General features: G+C 40.9%; 1 protein-coding gene across 3 annotated transcripts in view; it reads left to right on the top strand.

The window, feature by feature from the left end:
• The window catches only part of mrps9 (mitochondrial ribosomal protein S9), a 104,569-nt gene that overhangs the window by 69,028 nt on the left and 18,258 nt on the right, over positions 1-17,283 (top strand). For all 3 annotated transcript variants that reach the window (XM_041198936.1, XM_041198937.1, XM_041198938.1), the window contains 2 exons: positions 2,857-2,942; positions 16,514-16,589. In XM_041198936.1, the coding sequence (XP_041054870.1) occupies positions 2,857-2,942; positions 16,514-16,589 (162 nt within the window). The remainder of the gene's footprint in view (positions 1-2,856; positions 2,943-16,513; positions 16,590-17,283) is intronic.

Raw genomic sequence — 17,283 nt, 5'->3', positions numbered from 1 at the left:
TCAATAAACTCCTAAGAATATCACCCTGCCTTTGGCTCCTTGTTCTGATGAGCAATGTTCTTGCCACTGAAATGTAAAACCTTTCTGCACAAGATAATAGGTGTCTTAGTCCAGGGCCTCTTCCCTGTGCTCTGTTCAGCCTTCAGAACACGGTGGTCCAGCCTCACACTCCCTAGAAACATTACTGATGCTGCACCTCGGCGGTGCTGGTCATTGCTGACAGAATGTAGTGGGTAGGCGCCACAGAGTTCTCTCATTCTCTGTGTGTTCTCAGCACCTTTAAGGTGAGGCAAGCCGCCCATCACATCAGCATCTGCGACAGTGATACTGTGCTCCAACTCCTGAAGGACTGAGATGCTGAAGGCAGACACAGCATCAGATGTGTCTAAAGTTTCATGGCTGCGTCTCTGAGATGGCCCTAATCATGAAGCGCAAGCAAGCTGCCCTGGGCCGGACAGGAGTCAGACATTCAGCAGCTGTGTGAAATCTATGGATTACCCTCGCTGCATGTTGTCATCATCCCATTGCGATCAAGCGACTATTAGGGCCTCCATTGCATCCCCTTGACAGGAGCATTCTCATAAAGGATATTGATGCTGCCATAAGTCAGACTGGAGTCAAACGTTCACAACTGCGATGTGAGGATCTCTGGGGCCTGCATGTCGTCATCATCCTCCACAAATCTAGCAGCTATGAGGGCCTCCTGAGCAAGCCTTCCTCATCCAGCCAGTGCGAGAGCCTCAACCCAGTCATCGTCACCACCGAGGGCATCGTCCTCATTGGAGGAGACGTGCATCTCCTCTTTAGCCAGCTTCTCACCCCTTTGCAGTGCCAGGTTGTAAAGGGCGCAGCAAACGATGACTATGCGTGACACCTTCTGCGGACTGTATTGCAGGGCTCCACCAGACCGGTCCTGGTACTGGAACAGCATCTTCAGCATCCCGATGGTCTGCTCCATCAAGTTGCGAGCTGCTGCATGAGCCTCATTAAGCGTCGCTCTGCTGCAGTCTGAGGCCGCCGCATGGGCACCATCAGCCATGGCCTCTGCGGGTAGCTCTTGTCCCCAAGGAGCCAACTCTGCAGCCTCTGTGGATCCTAGAAGACTGCAAGGATCTGCGAGCGACTCAGGATGTAGGCATCGTGCACACTCCCTGGAAACTCTGCGTTGCAAGATGTGTTTCTGGTGGTCGCATACCAGCTGCACGTTCAGTGAGTGAAAGCCCTTGCAGTTGATGAAGTCCACCGAGTGTAGTGACAGAGACCTGAGCATTACATGAATGCAGTCAATTGCACCCTGCACCTGAGATCAGGACAAATCCAATGGCCCTTGCATCCTGCTGACCTGGTCCCGGGAGAAATGCACGACGTTGCATGGCATAGAGAAGATGGTATCCGTGACCTTATGGATGCACTTGTGGGTGGTGGATTGTGAAATCCCACAGAGGTCACCTATGGACCCTGAAAAGAGCCACTGGCGTAGAAATTGAGCACCACAATCACTTTCACAGCCACTGGCAGTGGGTGCCCTCCATGCTTGGCACCAAGCCCTGCGGTAAGTGGCAGATGTGAGCCACCAGGTCCCTAGACATGCGCAGTTGTCAGCGACATTGGTTCTTAGTCATCTGCAGGAATTGCATCTATAGACCCTGAGCGTCGCTAGGCGCCGACCAGCCATGTCTCCCTGTCACTCTTGGGCACCGTGTGAGGGAGCCCCTGCTGCCCCTTCTTCATGAGGTTGCTGCTCCTACCTTTGCGCAGCCAGGTGCCTCAGTTGCTCTCTCCTCCGTCTTCTACGGTCTCTGTAGGCCATCAGGCATACAGCTAGGTCACCAGAATCCATGATTCTGATGTGGTCCTCCTGCAGCATGAACGAGAGAGAGATGTGGTTATCAAGGCTGTACTTCACACCTTTGCTGGCCTTGTGTGACAGCCCTTTAATGCTTCCTGGAGAGTGCTGGTCACCCCTCGGATGGCCAGAGATGAGTGCACTGCATGCCTGCCCTATCAACCTGCGACATGGGGGGTCACTGGTCCAAACCAGGATGCTGAGATTGCAAGGGGCTGTGAGGGCCTCCAGCAGTGACTGCTACATGGCCAGTGTTGGCAAGGAGATTGTACAACGAGTTCAGTCCAACTGCTCAGCGATCCAATAAAGTGGTGGCGGACTTGAAGTCTGTGCTGGGGTCTGGGGTGGGGTGGGGGTAAGGTATGGAGCGCCTCATGGCCCTTTGGTGCCTCCACATTGCTTGCTTGGGCGAGCAGGCTAGGAGCCTGACCCCAACCATATCACTGTGGCTGCACCTGATCTGTCTCAATTGCAGAGGCATGGTGTCCCTAATGCATGGCCACTTCCCTCGTTTACCCTGCCCCCATCTTGATTGCCTGTGCGAGGGATGCATGCCAGGGCAGCACTTGATCCCCCAGAATGAACTCTGTATGTCTTTGTACTAAATAGTAAATCTCAATAATTGTGCTACGTCCCTACGCTGTGTTTGCATTGGAATTTTTGGAGTTAATGGGTTTCAAGCATACTTGTATATACTTGACTAGTTGTACACATGTCCACACGCTGAATTCAATATCTAGAATAAACAGTATTTTCATCATTCAATGCTTACATTCAGCATTACTGTTTTGTCAAGAATGATCTTTTAAATTTCTTGGAATACAAAAAATACAAGAAATACTAGCCCTTGTTGCATCCCTATTTGTGGCTTCTCCCATATCAGGTACATTGTCCTACTGTATAAAAGCTTTGGTTTATAATTGATTGTTATAATGCATGAAATAGAATTTTACCTTTTTACCTCTATATTAAAAAACAATCTCAAAAGCCTTTTCATTAAATTTTTGTAGGATACCTATGAACAATTTCTAAACATCCAGATATATGAAGATCAGATGAGAGTCAAAGACCTATTTTCCCTGGATACCAAGACAGTGTAAGTTTCTGGTTGCAAGAGTGAATGTGTACAGGGTAAAAGAGGAAAAAAATGTTAGTCTTCAGTTTAGTACTGAGTGCTGCACTGTTGGAGTGCTGCTTATTGGATGAGATGTTAAAACAAGGTCTTGCCTGCCCTTTCAAGTAGGGGTAAACAATCCTGGCCAATACTTTCCCCTCAACCAACACTTAAAAGAGATTATCTGGTCATAATCACATTGCTATTTATAGGACCTTGTCGTCCTCAAATTGCTGCTGTGTTTCTTGCATTACAATAGTGACTTCGCTTCAAAGGTACTACTTTGGCTTTAAAGCTCAAAAGTCCTAAACTTGTGAAAGGTGTTATATAAATGCAAGTCTTTCTTTTCCTTCTATCAATGTTTTAAAATGAACCAAAGCATTTACCCAGAACCTCTTGACAAGTTGTCAATAACTGTGGAAGAGTGTTTAAATTGAAAGCATCCTAAAACTAACAATTATTAACATATAAAGCATATTTGCATACCCTAACTAGAGGGGGTGAACAGCTTTTCGGATAGATCTATTGAAAAGCAAGAATTGCAAAAAACATCCTTTTATTTTAAATAAGTGGCTGTTTCACTTACTAGTTCTATTCTTTGACTCTTTCAATGGGGAAATAATTACTTACAGTCATATGAATCACAATAACTAATGTTGATATACAATAATTACTTAACTCATTTGAATAATTTTACCATGAAAAATGTAACTGTGCAATTTTCAGTCTATCAGAATCATTTAAACCTAATTATCTGATATTTTTGCCTGCCTCTGTTTGTAACTGTTGTTTATAATAATTTACTATTGATTAAAGTCATCAACTGTGCAAGTTAAAATGTTAGCTATTTTTGTTTTGAAGAAAATAGAACTTTCTTTGTGTACAGTGTTGCTCTCTTTATTTAAGGATGGATGTAAAGGCATTGGAAGCAGCTCAAAGAAGGTTTACTAGACCAATACCTGGAAAGGGAGGGTTATCTTATGAGGAAAGGTTGGACAGGCTAGGCTTGTACCACTGGAGTTTAGAACAGTAAAAAGTGACTTGATTGAAACATATAAGACCCTGAAGGGTCTTGACAGGTTGGTTGTGGAAAGGATGTTTCCTCTTGTGGGAGAATCCAGACTAGGCTTCACTGTTTAAAAATAAGGGGTCGACCATTTAAGACAGAGATGAGGAGAAGTTTTTCCTCTGAGGGTAGTGAGTCTTTGGAACCCTCTTCCTCAAAAGGCAGTGGAAGCAGAACCTTTGAATATTTTTAAGGCAGAGCTGGGTAGATTCTTGGTAAGCAAGGAGACGAAAGGTTATCAGGGTAGGTGGTAATGTGGAGTTCAGGTTGCAGTCAGATCAGCCATGATGTTGTTGAATGACGGAGCAGGCTTGAGGGGCCGAGTGGTCGCTTCCTGCTCCTAGTTCCTATGTTTGTACGTGAATGTTACTTTTGAATTGAAGGAGAGTTTACAGTAAGATATCATCTTGGATATCATACAGGGCTACAGTAGAGTAGTAATACGATTTGTGAGACAAATAAACTTATCTTTTATGTATCCTGCAAAGCCTTAGATTGATTCTTAGAAAATTATTCATGTAAATTCTTCTAATTAATATTAAAATAAATTTAAAATAAATTTACATTGTGATCAAAGCAATATCAATGTCAACTAACACAGGTAAATGTCAAACTTAATGTAAGGCAGCATGGCTTTCCCTACTTCCCCTTTATCACTACAGGGAGGAAACATAAGCAGTGGCTGTGGGGGAGGAGATCTGGAATTTCTTCTCGATCGCACTGTTTTCTTTTCAGAGCATTTCCCAAGTATCTCTGTAATGATTGTTACCACAAAATTGACCACACCCCCAAAGTGAATTAATCACCACTGGGAGTTTCTGCTAATTGCTCTCATTTGCAGGCCTTCGAGGAGGCTGTGATAATTAAGACGGAACCTTTGGCCACAAAAACACTAGTAGATGCGTTTTGAAAAGTTTCTGAATGATTTTTAAAAAATTTCTAAGGAACTTACTACTATATCCCAACTATATTTTTTCAAAGTAATTTTAAGTAATTTAAAATCTGGTTATTCACAGGCAATGGATTGACACTGTGATTTAAAATGCTTATTTTTTTGTGATAAACCCATTTTCTTCTGTATTAGTCAAACTTTACCAAGTTAGCATTCTTAAATATAACACTACTTTTAAAGCAAAGTGTTTTTTAAAAAAATACTTTTAAAATGCTGCCCAATTCATGGTTTTGTGTTCGGTAGTATGCTGGGGTTGGGGCATACTTTATAAAACTGGCACAATTGGCATCAGAATTGCCAGTTGCACTTGAGATCTTGTATTTTTTGAGTCTGGGTTATCTGGAGCAGAAGTTACTTTTTATTTTGGTAGCTTTAGTAGTTGTATACTGTTTTGGATTTCTGCAACATCAGTCCAGGATAGAGCATCAGCTAATAACGACAGCGTAATCGGGACAAAATTGATCGAACCAATACAAAAGACTGGGGAATTTTAAATGTAAAGGAGTTACAGCCAAAACCACTGACGTTTGTATGTACCACATTTTTTTTGTGCTGACTTAACATTCAATTCAGTGGGATCAGGCCCTGTTCACAAAATTGGCCATGCCCTGGGTCAGTCTTATGAGATGTCTTTGCATGAGTGAGGGATGGCTCTTCAGATTGCACTAACTTCCTTAGGCTTTAGGCGCATAGGCGCCAGTAGGGATGTTTTACATGTTTTTCATATCAAATAGTGTGCACTGATGAAATTACATGGTTCAGTTTAGTTCTTAAAGTTATTTTCAGTGATTTTAAATTGAGTTACTCACAGATGGAGAACTTGATTCTTATTGAAAATGGTGAATTTTGTTGATAAACCCATTTTTAGTTGTATCAATAAAATTACACCAGGTTACCACACTTGAATGCATCAAAGAGTGCTTTTATTGGAAAGACAGGAAACATTTGCATTTTGTTAAGCTGCCTGATTGCTCTCATTGAAGATTTTATATTTGTGATTATGCAAATTAATGTCAGAAATTTATGAACATGCGTATTGATGGAGAGGGAAAAAACAAGCTGGTATTTCAAGCTTGCCCCATACCTTGATGACCAGACCATCATAAAACTCCCTACATCTCCCAACACTGCACAGCCACACAGCTCCTGGTAGAGGCACAAAAGGCAGAGCAAATGCACAACCACTAAAGGAAAAATATTCTGTCTTTTGCAGCCTTATTACTCTGTAGCATCTTGTGTTTGTTTTATCTTTCACTGTTCACAGGTTGAAAGGAAAGGCCAGTTGACTAGATTTCATGCCAAGTCCCCAGGAATGATGACTCCCTGACACAAGTTTAAAAAAGAGATGTTTATTATTTACACTGTACGAGAAAATGAGATTAAAGCTAGCTCATTTAAATCTTAACCACTTTCTGCCTTAGACTCCTTACTTTAATGCATGGTATTTAAAGTTACTCTCTTCCACCACCACACCTCCCTGCCCCCCCTCCACCACCACATCCACATCAAATAATTTGTTTGGAAAAATGGCCAAAAGAAACCAAAACATGACTTGCTAAATTGCAGGTTTTTCTGCCCTGGACTGAAACTCAGCAGACTAATTTAGTTGAGACCACCAGAAAGAAGACACTTTCATCCCATCAGTTTAGTCAAGTTTCAAACCATTGCCACACTATCCTTGACCTATTGGGCATTTGTGCAGTTAAATGTAGCTTTTCATTCTCTTTGCAACAAGAAAAGTACAGTTCCTCAATTTTATTGATAAGAACATTACTACACTTCCTGGTAATTAGCTGAATTGTTTTACTGTTTCCTTCTCTTCACAGTGCACTTCTTGGTTACTCTCTCTTTCCTGGGTAGTATAACACCAACTGAGATGAGCAAGACTTTACTTGATAGATTTATTTTCACACACTAGTTGGGTACTTTCAACAAATCTGACATAATATAGTTTGTAGTCAACCAAGACTAAATCAGATCTGAGAACTTGGAGTGTAAAATATATTAAGTAAAAAAAAAATCAGAATTGGCAATTCTGCACGTTTCCTTTAACTACTGCATATCTGTCATTAAATTATTTTTAACAGTAATGTATACTGTATCGTTGAATTATAGAATCATGGAATGTTACAGTCAAAATGTTGAATGTTACATTCAACCCACCACGCCTTTGTCAGCTCTTTGGTAGAGCTTTGTAATTAGTAGCACTTTCCTACTCTTTCCCCATAGTCCTGTAATTTGGATAAATACTTGAAGGGAACCAATTTCCTTTTGTAAGTTACTATTAAATCATCTTCCACCACCCTTTCAGCCAGTACATTCCAGATCATCATAATTGGCTACATAACTTCTTTTTACTCAAATCACCTCTGGTTCTTTTAGTTATCATCTTAAATCTGATCCACAGGTTATGGACTCATCTGCCGTTGAAAACAGTTTCTCCCTATTTACGCTGTCAAACGTGTTCAAATCTCCCATTGACTTCTCTGCTCAAAAGAGAACAGTCCTAACTTCCCCAGTCTCTCCATGCAACTGAAATCTTCATCCTTGTTCTGCAATTTCACTGAGACCTTGATATTCTTCCTGAAGTGCAATGCCCAGAATTGAACACAGTACTCCACCTGAGGTCTAACTAGTGTTTTATCAAAGGCTAACATAATTTCCTTGCTTTTGTACTCTATGCTTCTATTAATAAAGCCAAGAATTCCATATGCATTTTTCAACAGCTTTCTCAATTTGCCCTGCCACCTTCAAAGATTTGTGTGTATACACCCCTTTGTCTAACTGTTCCTGCACCCCCTTTAAAATTACCTGGATTTACATAGAATTACATTAGTCCATGCTGGCGTTTATGCTCCACTTGGGTCTCCTCGCAGCCTTCCTTATCTAACTCTTATCAGCACAACTCACAATGCCTTTCTCCCTCATGCTTACCTACCTTTCTTCAAAATGCAACTACACCATTCACATCAACTATTCCCAGTACAAAAGAACTGGCAAATTCTCACCACCTTCTGGCTAAAGACATTTCTTCTGAATTTGCTATTAGATTTTTTGGTGGCTGTCTTATATTGATGGCCTTTAGTTTTGTTCTTAACCACAAGAGGAAACAGACTTTGTTGACTCTATCAAAACCTTTCATAATTTTAAAGGGCTGTATTAGGTAAGCCTTCTCTTTTCAAAGAAAAGGAGACCCAGCCTGTTCAGCTGTTCCTGATAGTTACAACTTCACAGTTCTGGTATTGACCTTGTAAATCTTTTTTGCGCCCTCACCAGTGTGCCTATATCCTTTTATAATATGGTGCACCAGAACTGTACACAATATTCCAAGTGTGATCTAATAAGGAGTCAACACAAGTTTAGCATAACTTCTCTACTTTTGAATTGTATCCCTCTAGAAATAAACCCAGGTGTGGCCAAATTATACTATTTAGTTTATATTATGGAACAATAAAAAAGTAAACTTTTTCTTGCAATCTGGGGTTTCCACATTAATAGGCTGCTGTTGGAGCAGCAGATACATTTTTTTTCATGTGATATGAGCATCGCTGGCAAGGCCAACATTTGTTGCCCATCCCTAATAGCCCTTGACAAAGCGGTTGTGAGCCAAATTCTTGAACCCCTGCAGTCCATGTGGTGTAGGTACACCCACAGTGCTGTTAGGAAGAGGGTTCCAGGATTTTGACCCAGCGACGATCAAAAATGGTGATATAGTTCCAAGTCATGATGGTGTATGGCTTAGAGTGGCCCTTGCAGGTGATGGTGTTCCCATGTGTCTGCTTTCCTTGTCCTTCTAGTAGACATAGATCATGGGTTTGGAAGGTGCTGTCGAAAGAGCCTTGGTGAGTTGCAGCAGTGGTACATACATTTTGCCGCTACTTGGTGTTGGTGGTGGAGGGAGTGAATGATTGAATTGGTGATATTGGTGCTGATCAAGAGAGCTGCTTTGTCCTGGATGTTGAGCTTCTTGAGTGCTGTTGATGCTGCAACCTTCCAGGCAAGTGAAGAGTATTTTATCAATTTCCTGACTTGTGTCTAGTAGATGGTAGACAGGCTTTGTGGAGTCAGGAAGTGAGTTAATCACCTCAGAATTCTCAGTCTCCGCCCTGCTCTTGTCGCTAAGGTATTTATGTTGCTGGTCTAGTTCAGTTTCTGATCAGTGGTAACCCCAAGATGTTCAGCCATGACCTGATTGAATGGTGGAGCAGGCTCGACAGGCCAAAAGGCCTACTCCTGCTCCTATGTTCCTGTAGGATATGGGGATAGTTCAGAAAAGTGGCGTTGGGGTGGATGATCAGCCACAATCTAATTGAATGACGAAGCAGGCTCGACAGGCCGAATGTTGCTCCTGTGTTCCTATGTTATTAGCGGGGGTTTCAGTGATGGTAATATGATTGAATGTCAAGAGGAGATGGTTAGATTCTCTCGTGTTGGGGATGTTCACTGCCCAGCACTTGTGTGGCGTGACTGTCAGTTGCCATTTATCAGCCCAAGCCTGAGTGTTGTCCAGGTCTTGCTGCATATGGGTACGGACTGCTTTGGTGCCTAAGGAGTTGCGAATGATGCTGAACATTGTGCAATCATCAACGAACATCCCCACTTCTGACCTTATGATGGAGGAAAGGTCATTGATGAAGCAGCTGAAGATGGTTGGGCATAGGACACTACCCTGATGAACTCTTGTAGCGATTTCCTGACTGAGATGATGGGCTCCCAATAACCACAACCATCTTCCTTTCTGGTAGGTATGATTCCAACAAGTGAAGAGCTTGCCCTCTGATTCCCATTGACTTCAATTTTGCCAGGGCTCCTTGATCCACACTCGGTCATTGTTGCTTTGATGTCAAGGTCAGTCACTCACCTCCCCTCAAGTTCAGCTCTTTTGTCCATGTTTGGATCGAGGCTGTAATGAAGTCAGAAGCCGAGTGGCCCTGGCAGAACCCAAGCTGAGCATTACTGAGCAGATTGTTGTTGTGTAAGTGCTGCATGATAGCACTGTGGATGACACCTTCCATCACTTTGCTGATGGTTGAGAGGAGGCTGATGGGGTGGTAATTAGCAGGATTGGATTTGTCTTGCTTTTTGTGGGTAGGACATACCTGGGTAATTTTCCACACTGTTGGCTAGTTCTGGAGACCAAACTCTTCTGTACAATTGCTGGGATGTTGTCAGGGCCCATAGCCTTTGCAGTCATTCAGTGCTTTCAGCCAATTCTTGATGATATGTGGAGTGAATTGAATTAGCTGAAGATTGGCATCTGTGATGCTGAGGACCTCCGGAGAAGTGTGAGATGGATCATCCATTTGGCATTTCCAACCGAAGATGGCTGAAAGTACTTCAGCCTTGTCTTTTGCGCTGATGTGCTGTGTTCCCCATCATTGAGGATGGGGATATTTGTGGAGCCGCCTCCTCCGGTTAATTTTTTAATTGTCCACCATCATTTACAACTGGATGTGGCAAGACTGCAGAGCTTTGATCTGATCTGTTGGTTGTGGGATTAGCTCTGTCCATTGCATGCTGCTTCTATGTCACCCTGTGTTGTAGCTTCGCCAAGCTGATGCCTCATTTTTAGGTATGCTTGGGCTTGCTGCTGGTATGCCATCCTGCACCCTTCTTTAAACCAGGGTTGATCCCTTGGCTTGATGGTAGTGGTAGAGTGAAAGATATGCCAGTCCATGAGGTTACAGATTGAGGTTGAATATAATTCTGCTACAGTTGATGGCCCATGATGCCTCATGGATGCCCCGTTTTGAGCTGCTAGATCTGTTCTGAATCTATCTCATTTAGCAGTGTGGCTCTGCTGTAACAAGACTTGCATTTATATAGTGCTTTTCATGACTACCAGACGTCCCAAAGTGCTTTACAGCCAATGAAGTACTTTTTTGGATTGTGGTCACCATGTAACATAGGAAACATGACAGCTAATTTGTGCACAGCAGACTCCACGTACAGTAGTGTGATAATGACCAGATAATTTTGCTTTTGTTGATTGAGGGATGAACATTGGCCAGGACACCAGGATAACTTTTCTACTCTTCTTTGGAATAGTGGCATGGGATCTTTTACACCCATCTGAGACAGCAGACATGACCTCTCTTTAGCAACTCTGACGGTGAAGGATTTCCACTGTACTGCACTGGAGTGTCAGCCTATATTGTTGCACTGAAAATCTTGGAGTGGGACTTAAACCCCATAATCTTCTGACTCAATGAGAGTGCTATGAAGTGAGCAATAACTGACACTTACAAGGATGCCTACATTCCTCAAGAGCCTAAGCATCTACTGTTTTGTATATCTGCATGATTTCATGGTGTGGAATTTGGCTAGGACATTATTAGAAACACATGGGTAATGATGCTTATTGAAATTTAAGCTTTTTTGACATTATCAGCATAGGTTGCAGCCATTAATAGTTTCAGATCAAATTATCCCCATAATTTGGATAATTTTCCTTGGATTTTTATAAGGCTGTATTAAAATAGCTAGTTTTGTTTTGGAGGAAGAAAAGTAAGAGGAAAACCATTCTGTAGTAGTGCTATATTTGAGAAGGTTCTCTACTTTCCCTGCTTCATTTTCTGTTGTAAGAAAAAAAAAGCCCCTTTCCCAATTGATTATAGTAATACATTCATAAATCCTTTCTACTCTTTTTTGTACTCCTATGATCATCAGATACTCCAAGGACGAGCAGGAGCTTGTCGTGTTTAGTATTTTACCAATGGCTACCACAAAGGTTCACAACGTTTGATTGGTTATATGATTCATAGAGTTGCCATTCATTGGCAGTGAAAATCTCTTCCCATTATCCATTTACTAGCTTCATTAACTCTTTAATGTTACGTACCAGTTTTTGCTTTGCAGTCAGATCATTCAGTCAAGAACTGGATTGTGCAATATTGTTTAATTCTGGCCCCAAAGAGCATAGCTTTACCTTTCCATTTCCATCATCACCATTTTGTCTTGTTTGGCTCATGTGAAGAGGTGATTTGTTTTAATGCATCTTTATGAGTACCAAATTATCACCCCTATAAATTTGTTTACTCCAGATGAGAGAAGTTGCTTTTCAACAGATTTCTTTTGTAAGCGACTAGGTTGGGACTTAGCAATGCAGCTGTTTTTGTCCTTAAACAGCGATTTGTCACCACAGCAGCTTTCAAACACCTCCATGGATCTTTACCAATGTTGATAAATGAGTACTGGTTCAGGCACTGTTCTTTTTGGCTTCTGAGGAATTGCCATGCCACATGTTAGGAATTTCTGTCTTAGTGCACTAATTTGTGATTTCAATAATTTAAAAACTATTAATTTTCCGCAGAAACGTTAAGCTACTTCATCTCAGCAATTTCACGGGTTTCTTGCGAAAACAAGGTAGCTTGAGCCTACCCATATTCCCATTCCTACATTTATAAAGGTGCCATTTAACATGATGTTTTATTAGATTGTCACCAAACATAATGTGTATTTTTTGTTTCTTTAAGCTTAAGTTGTATGTCAAAGATGGGGCTTATTGGAAACTGTCCATGCGTCAAAGTATCCTTCCTCCCATGAACATTAAGGTTAGGTCGTTGCTCATCTCATCCAGGCAAATGCATTGCCTGCTGTGCCCAGCAATGAATCATTGACACTGACGTTGTAATTTAATTTGCTGCAGCATTGTTCCTGTTTTGCACAACAATGCCATCTGGTGTTTTCTTGGGAATGGGGACTGCAGTAAGAATTATGCCAAATTCAGAAGTGACTTAAAGGAGATCTATTGAAGCCAGTGCTGCTCAACATTGCACATTTGCAGATTATCTGACTGTTGTTTCAGTAATCAGCAGCAATAGACCCTAAAGCTCATTAATACCACTAACAAGCAGAAATCATTACTGAAAACATTTTGTTTTGCAATCCACATGGTGGTTATGCATATGGGGTTTATTTTAGTCAACATGACACAGATGGGCACACTGAATGAAAGTTGCACCTTTGTTTTTCAACCACTTTCTCTGGTACCTCTAAGATATCATCCAGTTGATAAATAGATGACAATTTTTTGTTTTGCATTTTTCTTTCTTTGAAGAGTCATACTATAATATTTTGCCTCGTGGATCCTAATTTTTGAATGGAGAGTAGATGGCAATCGGCTAACATGGTCCAATTTCCAAACTATCAAGCATCTATGATGTTCACTCCCACCTCCTCTCTTCCCACTCCCCACCCCCAATACACCCCCTCAAAGTTTACTGCTGGCGAATTCCAAGAGTTGAGTAAACTATTTCTCGTTGCTGTTTGTTTAGGGTGCACTTTTTCTTTTGGGGCATGATATGTCTGTTTTAGAAATCACTTTTTTATTAATCCAGCAAGGCATACTGAGAGCACTGCCATCTGTCAATAACCTAGATTCCACTTGGAATCAGGATTTTTTTTTTGCACAAGTAGACTGGTTTCGGAGGACAAGGGAAACTGTGAAATTTCCCAACCTTTGACACTAAGAAGAGCCCCAGGAAAGAGCAAAATTATCTAAAGCTGGCACACTGGGAGGGCCCTCGAAGGATCTGAGGAACATTGGAGGAATTGAATGAAGGGGAAACCGCGTGAAAGAGAGCCTGGCAACAAGTTCCAACTAACACAAAGATCTTCCAAAACTGCTGACTGGCTGTAAGTCAGTGACTGCAGCAGCAAGAACATCAGCACTTAGAACATAAGAAATAGGAACAGGAGAACCATACGAGCTGTTGATCCTGCTCCACCATTCAGTATGATCATGGCTGATCTTAGCTTCACCTCCACTTTCCCACTTCCTTCCCTGAGACACCAAAAATCTGTCTATCTCAGCCTCAAATATATTCAATGATGGCATATTCACAACCTTCTAGAGTAAATAATTCCAAAGATTCACAACCCTTTGAGTGAAGAAACTTCTCCCCATCTCAATCCTAAATGATCGACGCCTCATCTTGAAACTGTATCCACTTGTTCTAGATTCATCAGCCGGGGAAACAACATCTCCGTATCTACCCTGTCACGCCCCTTCATAATCTTGAATTTTTCAATGAGTTCACCTCTCGTTCTTCTAAACTGCAGGGAATATAGACCCACTTTACTAGACTTTCATCATAGGACAACCCTCTCTTCCCAGAGACCAGCCTAATGAATCCTTCCTTAAATATGGAGACCAAAATTGCACACAGCATTCTAAGTGTGATCTCATTAAAGCCCTGTACAATTAGGACAAGACATCCCTATTCGGGTACTCTAATGCCTTTGCAATAAAGGCCAACATGCCATTTGCTTTCCTAATTGCTTGCTGTACCTGCATGCTAACTTTTTGTGTTCCTTGTACGAGTGCACCCAAATCTCTCTAAACATAAACATTTACAAGTTTCAAGCCTTTTAAAAAATATTCTGCTTTTCATTTTTATGACCAATGTGAATAATTTGATCCTTTCCCATTTTACTCCATCAGCCACGTTACTGTCAACTAACTTTAGCTGTCTATATCTCTTTGCAGCTTCTTAGTATCCTCCTCACTGCTTGCATTCCCACCTAGCTTTGTATCATCAGCAAACGTAGATACGTTACACTCCATCTTTTCATCCAAGTCAGTAATATTGATTGTAAATAGCTGAGGCCTGAGCATTGACTCTTGCGGCACTCCACTAGTCACAGCCTGCCAATTTGAAAATGTCTGCTTCCTGTCCGTTAAGTAATCCTGTATTCATGCTCTTATATCACCTCAAACTCCATGAGCCATTATTTTCTGTGAACCTTTTGTGTGGCATCTTCCAAACACATGACCTCTACCACCTGGAAGAACATGGGCAGCAGATGCATAGGAACACCATCACCTGCAAGTTCCCTTCCAATTCCCAAACACCATTCCTTCACTGTCACTAGGTTAAAATCCTGGAACATCCTTTCTAACAGCACTATGGGTGTTCCTACAACACATGACTGCAGCAGTTCAAGGCAGCTCGCCATCACCTTCTTGAGGGCAATTAGGGATGGGCAATAAATGCTGGCCAGCCAGCAAAGTCCACATCCCATGAACGAATATTTTAAAAAAACTTAGTGAATGCGTTTTGGAAATCCAAGTATACTACATCTACTGGTTCCCTTCATCTACTCCTACTAGTTACAATCTCAAATCTAACCCGTTTGTAAAACCATGTTGACCTGTTCTAATCATACTGTGCTTTTTTAAATGCATTACTGATTCCAGCACTTTCTCAATGACTGACAGGTTAACTTGCCAGTAGTTCCTGTTTTCTCTCCCTGCTTTCTTGAATAGTAATATTAATAACTTCTAATCTGCTGGAACCATTTCAGAATCTATGGAATTTTGGAAAATCTTAGTTGGCATATTAACTATCTCTGTAGCTATCTCTTTTTGAACCATCAGGCCCTGGGGATTTGTCTGATTTTAGTCCCTTGAGTTCCTCTAGTATTTTTTTTTTGCTGATATTAATTACCTTAATTTCCTCACTCATATTAACACCTAAGTTACCCTCTATGTCTGGCATGTAACTTGTGTCTTCTGTGAAGATGGACACAAAGTATTTGTTCAATGTTTCTGCCATTTCCTCATTCCCCATGATCATTTCTTCTGTCTCTGCTTCTAAGGGACCAACATTTACTTAAGCCACTGTCATCCTTTTCACATATTTGTAAAAGCTCTTACAATCAGTTTTTGTATTTCTGACTGCAGTCTCATTCTATTTTTTTCCTTTTATCACCATTTCGGTGGCCTTTTGCTGGTTTCTAAAACACTTGCAATCCTCAGACCTACTACAATTTTTCCAACATTATAAGCCTTTTGTTTTAATCTAATACTATACTTAACCACCTCAATAAGCTAACGTTGGATCTTTCTTGCTGAGTTTTTGTTTTTCAGTGGAATGTATTCTGGTTCAACATTTTCCCACTATTTGTTTCCCACCATGCCTTTCAATGTATTTACTAAATCAACCTTAGCCAGCTCTCCCCGCATACCTGTATAATTGGCTTTGTTTAACATTGATTCTTGTTTCTGATTGGGTTATGTCGTTTTCAGACTTAACACATCATTTGTCACAGTTGATCCCACTCAACCTTTTGTATCATTTGAAATTACACTTTGTTAAATTTGTATGTTTAGTATTCAAATATCTTACTGATGTATTTCATTCACACTGATAAAAATCTTTAAATTAAAAATGCTAATGATCTCACGATCAAGTTGCTGAAACTTATTTATTGTAAAATCCTCTCTACCTGTTTCTGACAGGTATTGTGGTATTTAAAATAATATCATCATAGTTTCTTTGTCACAGTTTACCTAAGTAGTTAGCACTTTGTTTTCTCAATAAGTAGATTAAACTACACTTTTGTATCTAGCAATAGAATTGGAAAAATCCCTTCCCTTTTGCACTCTTGAATTGTGATCATATGCACAGGCTACAACTCCATTAATACCTGTGTTCTGACATAGAGAAGTGTAATTGCAAACCTGAATAAGAGTTTTTAGGTATCACTGGATTAGGTAGAATCACTGGATTTTCTTTTTTTCCCGAATAGAAATTTAGTTGGAAGTAGATGGTTGATAAAGGAAGAACTGGAAGAGATGCTGGTCGAACAAATTTCTGACCATGACGTGAGTAATAGTGTTTTATGGACTATATGTTACTTAAAAGATTTGGCCTTTGCAGTATGAGGCAGAATCGCAAAAAATGTCACTGGATTTTCCTATAGGTTGTTTCTAAAATTGATAATTTGTGATTTTAATATTGTGAAAGTCCAACTGGATGCTGACTTCAGCAACCAGTATAAATTTGGAGGGGAAAAGAATTTGCAGAAAATGAATGGAATGGAACTTTTGGCAACCTGGGAAAAATCCTGTCCATCTTTACATTCAGTTTACAGAGTTAATATGCATGTTGTTGAGCTTTCTCTTAATTACTACAGTTGATCAAATGATCCAGAGGTTCTCAGATGTTTACCCGGAGTATTTAAAACTTGCATGCCTACCATAATCTAATTCATAAAAGTTTAATGAGGCTATTAAATTCTTTTTAGAAAGGCTAATTTCAAAACAATTGAACTATTTGACAAAGTGGGTTTCTGTAATGTTGAATAAAGCCACTTTACTAGTAGTTTCCAGTGAGCTTTACTAGAGGATTAATTTGAACTCTTGTTGCAATTGGACCCTGAAACAGCAATTTTGCCATTGGCTAAATGCTAAAATTATTCAAAGATTCAAATTAAAGACAGGAATTGAGTTCAGATAGTATTTTCTTTGTCCTTATTCAGCCCATCCTAACTGTCTTTCATGAGAGAATTGGAGGCAC

The sequence above is a fragment of the Carcharodon carcharias genome, chromosome 11 (assembly GCF_017639515.1).
Source record: "Carcharodon carcharias isolate sCarCar2 chromosome 11, sCarCar2.pri, whole genome shotgun sequence".
Classification (NCBI taxonomy): Eukaryota; Metazoa; Chordata; class Chondrichthyes; order Lamniformes; family Lamnidae; genus Carcharodon; species Carcharodon carcharias.
The sequence above is the reverse complement of the archived record's forward strand: the minus strand, read 5'-3'. Positions and strand labels throughout refer to the sequence as shown.